Source organism: Mesoplodon mirus, assembly GCF_964341445.2.
Source record: "Mesoplodon mirus genome assembly, chromosome: 4".
Taxonomy (NCBI): domain Eukaryota; kingdom Metazoa; phylum Chordata; class Mammalia; order Artiodactyla; family Ziphiidae; genus Mesoplodon; species Mesoplodon mirus.
Window position 1 is genome coordinate 26,941,304 of NC_138979.1, and position 12,303 is coordinate 26,953,606.

Here is a 12,303-nt window from a genome sequence, read left to right on the forward strand (position 1 = left end):
ATACAACATACCCCAGTGACTCTGGAGTACCTCCGGCCCCTCCCTGTTCCTCACCACACCCGTGGGGCTGCCCAGTCCACCACCCGTCCACCACCACTGGGTTACAGGTGCCACCTGAGGATTGAGGGGGACAGATGGGGATGGAGGGGGACGGGGGGGACAGATGGGAACGGAGCGTGTACGGAGGGAGAACAGAGTGGGAAGGAGGGGAAACAGAGAGGGACAGAGGGGGAACAGAAGAGGACGGAAACAGGGAATACAGGGGGACGGAAGGGGGGACATAGAGGGATGGAGGGACGGATGGGACCAGAGAAAGTGCAGGCCGGCCGGAGGTCGGAGGGAGGTACAGAGGGGACCCGGCCCGGCTCCCCTCAGCCAGGCAGCGGCACACTGAACCGCTGGGCCGGGGGCAGGGGACTGGACCCGCGTGACCGGCCTGAGTGACGAGGGCCGGGGTTTGCGGGGACCAGCCCGGGTGGTGGGGACGAGGACGGGAACCGGGACGGTAGGGGTACGGGGACTGGGGACGGGACGGGAAGGAACACCCGGCTCCCTCTGCCCGGCAGCAGCACACTCCGCCGCTCGGCCGCACACCTCCCAGCACCGACTCCTCCGGCGTGAGGCGGCCCGCGCCTTATATACCCTGCTAAAAATAGCCTGCGAAACCGCCTTCCAATCAGAGCTGGCCTTAGTTCGAATTCAGCCAATGGCGAGGGTTGTGATGGAGAGGCTCGGTCACGCCAGGCGGGGCCGCTGTAAGCCGCTACCCGCGATTGGACGAAGCTGACATCATCGTCGCGCAGCCCCCGGGCCGGGCGCGGCGTGATTGGGCGGTGCGCGGGGCGGGCGCGGGCGAGTCACGTGGGGAGATGGGGGGGCTGGGCGGGGAGGAGGGGAGGCTGGCAGCGGAGCTTTGAATAGGGAAGTTTTGCAGGGGTTACGTTTGCAGTCAGTCCGGTGTTTGCAAATATTGTGTGGGCTCGCGAGCGAGTCTCCGGGCTCCGGTAGGATCCGAATCCGCGGCGCCTAATTGCTGCCCACTGAGTTTGCATGAACTTCCCCGGCGCTGCAGGCACGGCTGCTGCGCTCCCGACTCCAGACCGCACACCTCCCTGTTTTTACAACAGCAGTGACTGTCTTTTCCAACCCGACATGGATGTGCTCCCAATGTGCAGCATCTTCCAGGAACTCCAGATTGTGCACGAGACTGGTTACTTCTCGGCGCTGCCCTCCCTGGAGGAATATTGGCAACAGGTAAATAGGAATTTTCATGGGCCAGGTGCCCGGGTGCGCCGAGGAGGGAGTGCATGCACTCACCGACAGGACGGTGTGTGGTTGGAGGTGCATTTCTTTTTCTTCTTTTTTTAATGGTTCGGGTAAATTTTTTAAAAATTAAAATAATTAGTCTTAAAACGTACTTCTGCTGCCTCCGGTGTGGAAGGCACTTTAAAGGGGCCTTTTACAGCGTGGAGCGGAGTTGTCATTTGAGTGGGGCGCAGCAGTGCTTCGTCGCTTGGAGTGTTTTTGCCGTTTCAGGGGCTTATGAACTGCGTTCTCCGGAGGGCAGACCCAGCTCCGCGGCCTGATCCCGGCCCCAGCCCTTGGCAGAAGTTTGGTGCTTGTACCAGCTCCAGACTCCACAGCTGGATCTGGTCATATGAACTTGTATGGACTGCCAGGGGTGTTTTTTTTTTTTTTTTTAAGGGATTTTGGTTTTGTTTTGCTTTTTGGTGTTTGTACGTGGAGATTTTTTTTTTTTTTTAATTAAGGATTTCACCAGCGAAACATCCACCAGCTCCCTTTCTCTACCAGGCCATTTTCAGTTTCTTTACCTTCTTGGGAATGCTTAAGATATGCCTCGATCTGCCTTGTTTTTCTTAACCTGCTTCTTTTGTTGACCAGAAAAAAAAAAAAAAAAAAAAAAAAAACAATGTTTGCACAACCAGTGACTTATCAGTCATATGACAATGAGCCCGTCCGAATTGCTTCAAGTCAGAGTTTGGGAAGAAGAGTCTCTGTTTCCGGCATTTTTTAGTGGAACTGGAATTTTTGGCATTGGACATTTAAGAAACAATTTTTCCCCCTTCTATTGCGTTAGGATTACCTGAAGGGAGAGAGATTCTGACACTTGTCCCATTATCTTTAAAGATAGAAGGAGGGTTTGGGGTTTTCTCTGCGCTGCTAAGCAGTTTGCTTTTTGTCACAAAGTGAGTTAGCAGGTCAAATATATATTGTGGGTTTCAAAGCCTAGAAGGCTTTTAGGGGAGATGAAATGCAAAGTGTTACAACCTTCACATGCCTGCTTAATTGTTCCCAGCCCTTTCCTGCCTCCCTCTCCCCTCCAGGCTTTTCCTCCTAAAGAAGCTGCTTCCTAGGACGTGATTGAAATTGATCTAAGTAGTTTCCTTGGGCATTTGGGATTTGGGCCACAAGCCAGGCTGAGCTCTTGGTCGCCTTCAGAGGCTTTTAAACTCTCCCTGAGAGCTTCCTTCTGGTCCCCAGGGCTCGTCAGCATAATGGAGATTTTAAATTAGCCAAATTATTAAAGTTTAACAAGATCTCAATAAACGTGCTTTCCTTTTTCTTTGGAACATCCATAGGATATCTTGCTGTCTCTCCGCAGAACACTGTAGTGTGCTTTGTAACCCAGACGTCTAATTTTAGGGGTAATGAGAAAACAATGATTGTTTTTTCTCCCTCTGCTTGCTCCTGCTTGCTAGGTGAGGAGGGGGAGGGGGAAGGGTCTATTCTGATAGCAGGCACACTGCTAAATAACCAAGCGGGAGCCCTTTGGGTGGACTTTGCTAGTCCTGAAAATGATTTGCTAAAAAGAGCAGAGTTTGCTGTAGAAATCTAAAGCTGTGGAATTGCAGTAGTATAGACAGCCTTATATGGACATGCAGGCAGTTGATCCTAGTGAAGATAAGGGCAGACATAATTTAAACCTAAAACGTTTCCTACCGTTTTTCTTTTCCAGTGGCTAGAAAGTTTGAGATGGTGGGGAGAGGGGATGCTGGTCTCTCGGCAGTTGTAGCTTCTGGAAAGGTTGGTTGTGGGGCTGGGGGGGCACTCTGGCCATGACACGCTGCATGTATATTTGAACCGGGTCCTTTTTTGGCCGCTGGTCAGAATTTCAAAAGGAAGTCTCCTTTGGCATTGTGTGAAAGAAATAGAGTGATGACTCATACAGTTGTACTCTTGGCCAGTAGATAAAGTTCTTGTCCATTGTGGGACTCCCAGCAGGGCTGCAGAGGAATTTCCCCTCCTGCATCCTTTACAATAGCAGATGGCCATTCTGGAATGGTTTCTCCGCTCCTGTTGTTGTTTTCCTCTGACCACTGTGGAAGTCATTTAAGTTGTGTGTGCGCATGGCCCTGCACTTGGGAATGGCATTCTTTGAAAGCCTATTAGGTCTGGGCTCCGCAGGAAACGGGTAGTTTCTCTGCAGCTCCTTCCTGACCCTAGACCATCAGCTGGCTGCGTCCGCTCACTGAGTGCGGCCTGTGCTGTCAGCGGTTCTCCAGAGGGAGACACATGCCATGTCAGAGCACACTGTTGAGAGCAGCAAGCTCTCTGTCTGTGCCTCTGGAAGGCGGATGCCTGGGTTTCCTTGTTGCACAGGGCTCTCGGCTGTCAGATAATATGGTTAAATCTGTCCGGTGGGGGCAGGTCTGAGGCTGGTATTCTTTGTGTGGCTTACAGAAACTTATTAGAAACGTCAACACTGTAACTATAACAAAAACTGGCTCAGTGACCATCAACCATTTGTGGCCATTGGTCCAACTTGGGGAAGCGGGGAGAGGTTTCACCTCTGGTTTTTCTTCTGAATGTATACCCATTCCTAGAAACAGCTTTCCTCTCACTCTGCTAAAGACATGGATTCTTGTAGTGACAAGGCCACAGTTTACTTGCCCTTGACTCCTGCATGTTTTTGGAAGTGCGCTTTCGGTTCCGTTTTCGGTAGTCGTCACAATCACGTGCCTCCTTGTGGTTCCTTTCGCACAGACCTGCCTGGAGTTGGAACGTTACCTCCAGAGCGAACCCTGCTATGTGTCAGCCTCCGAAATCAAATTCGACAGCCAGGAAGATCTGTGGACCAAAATCATCCTGGCTCGGGAGAAAAAGGAGGACTCGGACCTGAAGATGTCCTCCAGTCCCCCTGAGGATGCACTCAACAGCCCCGGCTTTGGCTACAACCTGGAGACCAACAGCCTGAACTCGGACGTGAGCAGCGAATCCTCCGACAGCTCCGAGGAGCTCTCGCCCACCACCAAGTTTACCTCTGACCCCATCGGCGAAGTTTTAGTCAATTCGGGGAACCTGAGCTCCTCCGTCACCTCCACGCCCCCTTCCTCCCCAGAACTGAGCAGGGAGCCGTCCCACCTGTGGGGCTGCATGCCGGGTGAGCTGCACCCTCCCGGGAAGGCGCGCAGTGGGACTGCGGGGAAGCCTGGCGACAAGGGCAGCGGAGACGCCTCCCCAGACGGCCGCAGGAGGGTGCATCGGTGCCACTTTAATGGCTGCAGAAAAGTTTACACCAAAAGCTCCCACTTGAAAGCACATCAGCGCACCCACACAGGTCAGTCCCTCCTGCGACCCGGGCGCCGCTGAATTAATTGCACCAGCCCTGGGAGGGGGCCGGGGCTCCGCAGGAGGCTGTCAGAGCAGACACATCCTCACCTCCTTTCTTCCCTCAAAAGAGTTGGGTCTCTGGGGAGGACAGAGTAGGCGCTGAAAGACTGGACATGTGTGCCCGATGAATGGTTATCGCTTTCAGATTAAACAAACAAGAGGTAAATCACATTCTCTGTCTACACCGAGTACCCCACCCACTCCAGCCACCTGGGTTATCAAGGCCCACTGTGCAGTCTGCAGTGTCCGTGTACAGTGCTACTCGGAGTTGCCTCTGATTTTTGGAAATGAAGCTCGAGGGTTGGGAGAGGGTGGCCGGGCGGTGTGGCGCAGGTGAGTGCCGGACACCATGTGGGGTCTGAGCTAGACCCATCGACTCTGTACGAAGCAGTATTATCAGCAGGTACTTAGTGAGAATTTCTCTGTGTATCATGCTGCCTTTGTTTTCTGATGCCAACTTTAAAAAATAATAATAACTTCTTAATGAAATATCACAGTCTAGAGAATAGTTCCATTTATAGTTACCATGACAGTCTAGGATAACTGGTGAAGCATCACAGAAATTTTGGATCTGGAAGGGGTCTTAGAGATCAAGTCATGCAAACTCTCATGTTACCAATAATGAGAGGAGACCAGGATCCTGAAACAGCTCAGGGCAGAGCCAGGATCAGCACCCGGGTACCCTGGAACCAGGCTACTGACTGTGGCAATTGTTTCTTATTTTCTCAGGTAGCACTTTTAGTGAAATCATATTTGTAATCCGACCAAGGGATAAAGTCGACTGGGTCTTTCGCTTGTCATTTAGAAAGTGTTTTGAAGACCTTGGAATGGGGTTTCCCAGAAACTCATGACCTCAGTTTTGGGGAAATATAGTTTCCCGGAGGAAACTACAAAGCCTCATTCCACAGGGAAGTGAGTAAGGAACAAAATAAGTGCTTGAGAGAAACCGTTTCCATGGAGAAAGCAATAAAACCCAGCCCTGGCCAAGGCCACGGGTCCAGTGGGCTGACACATCACCTCGGAAGTATTTCTCCAGTCTGAGTCATTGTCATTCTTACATGTTCACTCTGATTACGGTCATGTGGGCCCTGCCAAGCCTGGGTCTCTTCCCCAGCACTTGGAGGCCCAAGGCTAGGTCAGGAAAGAGCCTCTGCCTGTTACCTCGGGAGGGCCGGCTCCCAGCACTAACTGAGGTGTATTCTGAACTCGTGAGGGCAGTGGCCTCTGGGCCTGCTCCTGAGTGGACTTTCCCACCACGTGTTGGGGTAGCAGGGCCCTTCCCTCACTGTTCAGTGAAATCACGGCGTGCCTGTCATGTGCTCTCTTCCCAGGAGAAAAGCCTTACAGATGCTCATGGGAAGGTTGTGAGTGGCGTTTTGCAAGAAGCGATGAGTTAACGAGACACTTCAGAAAGCATACTGGTGCCAAGCCTTTTAAATGTTCTCACTGTGACAGGTACGTGCATGAACAGCAGGGGCGCGGCGGTGCCATCCCCGGAATGGAGTAGGCATGCAGTCACCCTGCAGCAAGGCAGCCGTCTTCCTGGCCTGCACTGGCATCTCTCTTTTCAGCCCAGGACTTTTTAAAAAGGCTCTAATACGCCACTCGTCCAGGTTAGGAAGCACCGTGTACTGAGTGCACGAGAATAGAAGGATTTCGTTCATACTTTCTGAAGACTGGCCCTTTAACAGTTTTCAACTTTGAAGGCTGGGCAGTAAAGTCAGGTGACCTTCCCAAGAGCTGATCGGCAACCTCCCTGATGTATACTCCTGCCCCGAATGTGGATGGGGCTGACTCAGCATGATGACTCCCACCCCCCATGGAGAGGGCTACTTTAGCTGGGGGGAGCACGGGCAGGAGGTCTGTAACTGACGGGGCTGGAGACCTAATGTCTGGGACCCCGATTCTCTCTGCAGGTGTTTCTCCAGGTCCGACCACCTGGCCCTGCACATGAAGAGGCACCTCTGAAGCGGCAGAGCGTCGACTCCTGCGGGCTAAAAAGGCTTCCAGGCTGAGACGGCCGTGGAAGGAGGGTGCGTGTTCCAGCCAAAGCCATTTTGCACCCTACCCGGTCGCCTCCAGGACCTACTGGGAAGGTCTTTCGAGGGCGAAAAAAGTCATGTCCGAAGCGGCAGGGCACCCAGGGTGTGTGGTGTTTGGGTGGCCCTGGCCTCGCCACTGGTACCTATCCTCTGAGTGGTCCCTAAGCCTTTGCCGTGAGCATGTGCACTGAGAATGTTAGTGGTGGGTGGGCTGTATGTGGAGGGTCTCCTACGGACTGTGTGACGAGACAGAGTCCTTTCCCTTGCGAGGCTGCAAGAGACAGAAAAAAACATAGTTTGAATGTTTTGTATGTGAGGCGTGTTCCATGAGATGAGATGGCCACCAATCATTTCCCGGGGCGGGGTGGGGTGGGGGGTGGTGTAGGTAGAGTCTGCGCCTTAGAGGAAAAAAAAGAAAAGAAAAGAAAAAAAGAAGGGAAAATGTGGAGGGCAGGCGTGGGCGGTCAGGACCCGGGAGTGGCGAGTGGGTGTAGGGAGGGGAGCCCCTTTCCCTCTAGCGTGTGGCGAGAACTTTCGGTGTCTGGTTCAGCTGTGTGAAGTGAGTAGCTTCTGCTACTCAAAAGACAGAGTTCATTTGTTACCCATTGTATAAGCTGTGTATCTACAAATATAATACATTGATAACTTTTCCTTCTAAGACAAAAGTAATGCATGGTCTGGGGAATTATCTGCTTTTCCATTTTTAAATCAGGACTACAGTTTTGATTCCAGTTCACTGAGCAGCTAAGATACGATTGGTTGAATTCGGTGACCCCCTAGCCATCTGGGCCTGGCAATACACAATCCTTCCCCCCTTCGATTTCATAACACTCCCCTTCCAGAGAGGCATTGTGCAGCATAGGACTATTTTGTAAATGGTTCGAATTTGAATTACCTTTTTGGAGAATTTCGTGATGCCCTTGAAAGATGTTGGACACGAGTTGGGTGTCCACGACACTAGGGCTGGGAATTGCTGGTCTAATGTCTCATTAGACTCAGAACCTAAAATTTTTCTCAGTTGGGTGGATAAAACCACTAAAGCTTAGAAACTGTTTTCTCATGCAGCTAAGTTTCTCTTATTTATGCCTTGAGGACTAATTTCTGGTTTTCTAGCTGTTAATGCACTGTAGATCTTAACAATGGTGCCTTACGCAAGTGGCCCCTTATGTAGGGGTCTCGTACAGGGGTATGGGTGATGCATGCTTTATTAAGGCTCTTTTTTCACCTGGCTTTGTACTGTATCAATATATAATACAGAAAAAAAATCTCTTTAAGGTCCTCCTTCACAAAGTCAAATAGATGAAAACCCCCCAAACAAGTCAGTATTTACTCAGTAGTTTAGACAACTTGACTGTCAGTGTTAAAGTGGAAAACATGTGATAATTGGAAAATCAGACCATTTCTGCCACCGTGAGACTTCGTATAGACTTTGCACAACAGTTGTACAGATCATACACCGGCTGTGTTTAATATGTAACATTTTCACACGTATTAAAGATACAGAAGTATAAAAAACAATGTATTTGCTTAAAAGGCACAAGTTTCTCGCGTATCTATCTAGCTATCTGTTGGTAACAGAAAGTATATTACTTTTTTTTTTAAAGTGGGCGAAATTCTTGTGTATGTATATTTGTGTGTACAGTATGTGTATGTGTGTATGTGTGTGTATATATATATATATACATATATATAGATAATATATACATATTTTTTTAAGGAGAAATTAGAATGTCTAGCTAGAAAATTCCACAGCCTGTGAAGACATATTTCAAAATGGCCACAAAGGAGGTAAACATGAGAACTCTAACTTTTATAAAGGCTTTCCCTTTAATTTAACAATTTGCCACAGGCTCTTGGCATCAAATCTCTTCCAGACTGCCAACTCGCTCATCATAATCGGCAGGTCTGGGATAGGGTACCTTCGCCATATGAACGGAATACTAGCCCGCTCGTTGGTCTCAGACACACTAAGGTTTGGATTTTGAATGTCAGCTTTATTGAAGATCGAGCCTAAGAGTAAGCTAATCACAGGGATTCTTTTTTAGAGCACTTTTTATGCAGATGAAGCTATTTTTTTCCAGCACATAGATTCTTCCGGTTTTCCAACGAGTAATTTCCCTGAATTGGCACACCGCAGCATGGACAGCTGATCCTCCATCCAGCTGCTGGCTCATGGGTGTGGATCTTTCCTTTATATATATTTATATATATATATACACACACATATGAGTCTGGCTGGGCTGGTATTTTGTTTGGATCTTCCTGGAGATGAGCAATGGTGAAAGCTCACATAACTGGTTTTTTTTTGTTTTTTGTTTTTTTTAATCTGGGCTGATGGATACACTTACCTAAAGAACTCATTTCATATTGCTGAGGGGGGAAATGCACTTTTCTTTTGGCAATTCCAAATCCAGGCACTTGATTTGCTGGATTTTGGAAAACTCCTTTTTTGGCCCTGCTGTGTGCTTAGCCATAACAATTCCATTCAGCAAGAAGGTAAACAAAAGACAAAAAAAAAACTTGCACTGGCTTGTCTCACTTATGAAACACCATGGAGTGGTTTGATTGGGTGGGGCTGGGTGCCACGTATGTCAATGCCTGTAATTTTCATAATAAGCAAGTACATAAAGAATTACATTCTGTTCAGGTGATAACTGAGCCTCAATCAAGCAGAAACTTTTTGCTTGACGTTAAAAAAAAATTTCTATTAGTGAAATTTCTTTTTTTTCTTTTGAAGCACCCTGTTATCTAAAAAAATCTTTGTAAGATTTTTGTAAAATTTTGTTTTACAAGATTTTATTTGAAATTGTTTTTTGCAAGATTGTTATATTTCTGTATGAATGTATTTTTTATTGGAATAACATAAAAGAATTCTTATCAGCATCTTGAGTCTGGTTGTTTTTGTGTGTGTGGTGGGGGTGGTGGTGGCGGAGTGTTGAAACAAATTCCTGTCAGATTACTCACCCTCCTCCTCCTTGGGAAATCTTCCTTGTGCTACCCAGCAAGCCACTTGTCTCCCCCCCACTCACTGCCCTTCCTGGCAGCAAAGGTGGAAATAGGAGCCTGGGGTTGCTCCCCTGATGGGCACTGAATTCTCCTCCAGAGACGGGGCACAGGAGGAAACACTTGCTGTGTTTTATCTTCCTGTCACTCCAGCCAGGAGAATGAATTGCAGAGGCATCTGCAGAATGTGAAACAAACACCTCCCTTTCACTTCCGCATGCTCCTGCAGCCCTGTTCCACCGAGGCGGTCAGAGCCCGGCAGCCGCCTCTGACCTGGCCCACACACCTGGCTGAGATGTCACCCAAGAGGGTGAAAAGGACACAGTTGGGACAGCAAGCCCTAAAGCCATCCCCCTGGCCTTCAGTCCACTCTTCTTACCTACCCCCTCCCACCACCTTCTCTGGTCAGTCCAGCAAAATAGGGCAGAAGGTAAAAGATTGTTTACATGATCAGATTTTTTTTTCTTGAGGTAAATGGGACGCATTCAAATGCAGAGTTTGTTCAAAAACAAAATAGCTTTTGGTTCTCTAGAAACATTTCCTGTGAGCAGCATTAGATCTTAGTTCTACTGAGTGGCGAGTGGCAAACAAGTTTGTGTTGAGTTCATACTAAGCTCCTCAGTAGTGAAGGTAAAATCAGTGTGTGCTTTCTAGAAGGGGCTACAGGATGATGGACATTTCTGAGGCAATGAGCTTCTTAATCTTGTTCTTAGTTTAAGGAAGTTCTCCGGTTGCTGGAAGGGCTCACTGCCTCTTGTTCCTAGCGGATCTTCATTTTGCTGCGTGGGCAGAGTTTACACGAGCTGCTTTTAATTTGATAATTGGGGAGGGGAAGTTGAAGTGCATCCCCAGATTAGAAATGTTAAGTAATTTTCTTTCTAGAACTGTGGTAAAAATATCAGCCATTTGAACGGAGTTGTGATGTGGGAGGGTGCAGGAAGCAGATGCAATTTTTGCCAGGACTCATGGGTGTGTTGTGTTCAAAGCACATGTCAGGATGACTAATAGTTGGATTGCCCTGACTGTAGCACTAAATAAAGGCTTGATAACGCATTCTCGGCTACTAGTAAGACATGACCACTTTGTCATGTGAAGACTATGCCGAACAGCTCGGTTATGTTCAAATAAGGCTGCTAGGAGAACTGCCATGCGAGGAATCAGCTGTAAACCAAGGATAATTATAGAAGGACAAAAATTTTCAGTCTGCTTAACAAAATTTTTGAAACCTAGCTAAAGGAAAGGATATGTTCTCAGTCGAGCTCGCCTTGTGCTTTCGGACAATTTGCTGAGCTATGCTGGACCTCAGTTTTCTTATTGCTAAAATATTTTGGGTTAGGTCACGTGTATCGAGCATTTTATAGAGCTGCAATTCTGTGGTCTGTGAGTATAGGGTGGACTTCAAATTACATGTCCACCTTCCTCAAAATGCTCGGCTCAGATCTAGAAAGCTTTCTCTTGTCTACAGTAGACAGCATTGTTGAGAAAATTGCTCTGACTTAGAATGGAAAGAGGGACATTCTCAAATTGCCCCTTTAATTATAGTTGTTATTCAAACATTTGGTGCTTCATAGCATACCATTTTTTTAATTAAAAAAAAAAAAAAGAGGGCTTCCCTGGTGGCGCAGTGGTTGAGAGTCCGCCTACCGATGCAGGGGACACGGGTTCGTGCCCCGGTCCGGGAGGATCCCACATGCTGCGGAGCCGCTGGGCCCGTGAGCCGTGGCCGCTGAGCCTGCGTGTCCGGAGCCTGTGCTCCGCCACGGGAGAGGCCACAGCAGTGAGAGGCCCGCATACCACAAAAAAAAAAAAAAGAAAGAAAGAAAAACCTCTTTGAAAACTGCCATTGTAGCCATTGCAGATCCAGTCTCAAGTTCTCCCAACTCACCAATCATACTGCACACGTTCCCAGCTGACCTGTGTGCTCAGAGGGTGGTGGAGTCGATGGGAGGTTGTTTACTTTTATATTTTAATTGCTCCGAAGAAAGAACATATCTTTCATATGTAACTCCCTTCTTAGTTTTTAACCTTACGCCACCATGAGCTATATTTTTAACAACCCTCCTTCTCAACCTGAATTATTCCCTCCCCAAACTGGGTGATGATGAAAATGATGATATCTACTACTTCTGGTGCCTTGACTACGAATCGGGGAAGCAGTATGTTATACATCTGTGTCTGTGTGTGTGTTTATGTATATTTCCCAGTGTACTCCACGCGGCGGACGTTATCCCCATTTCACAAGTGAGGACTCCTGAGCAGCTTTCTCTAGATGGCTCAGCAGGAAGCATCAGGCTAAATATTTGAGGCCACGTCTCTCAAATGCCAAAGACCAAGGCTTTAATCACCAGCCAACACTGCTTTCTGTCTCACGCAAGTTCTCACGAGAGCCTTCTGCTCGTTCTGTTGGATTCACCTTGAAATGAAGTTACATTTATGAAATGGAGACAGAACTTTCTTATAATTCAGAAGCACTAAAGCTATAAACTGTGCTGTAAGCCTAAGCAAACAAAAGTAACCATTTTGAATTGCTTTCAAGATATGAGACAGGTGGCATGTATTTATTTCTAATGTTTAAGAAGCTCAAGAAAGCAACTGGGGATGTGACATCCTGCATTAATTGGCAAGC

General features: G+C 48.2%; 1 protein-coding gene across 1 annotated transcript; it reads left to right on the top strand.

The window, feature by feature from the left end:
• Positions 1-930: 930 nt before the first annotated feature.
• KLF6 (KLF transcription factor 6) lies at positions 931-9,557 on the top strand. The gene is made up of 4 exons (XM_082620063.1): positions 931-1,254; positions 4,006-4,579; positions 5,964-6,087; positions 6,549-9,557. The coding sequence occupies exons 1-4, from the start codon at positions 1,051-1,053 to the stop codon at positions 6,598-6,600; spliced, it is 954 nt and encodes a 317-aa protein (XP_082476189.1). The 5' UTR covers positions 931-1,050; the 3' UTR covers positions 6,601-9,557.
• The last annotated feature ends 2,746 nt before the right edge of the window (positions 9,558-12,303 follow it).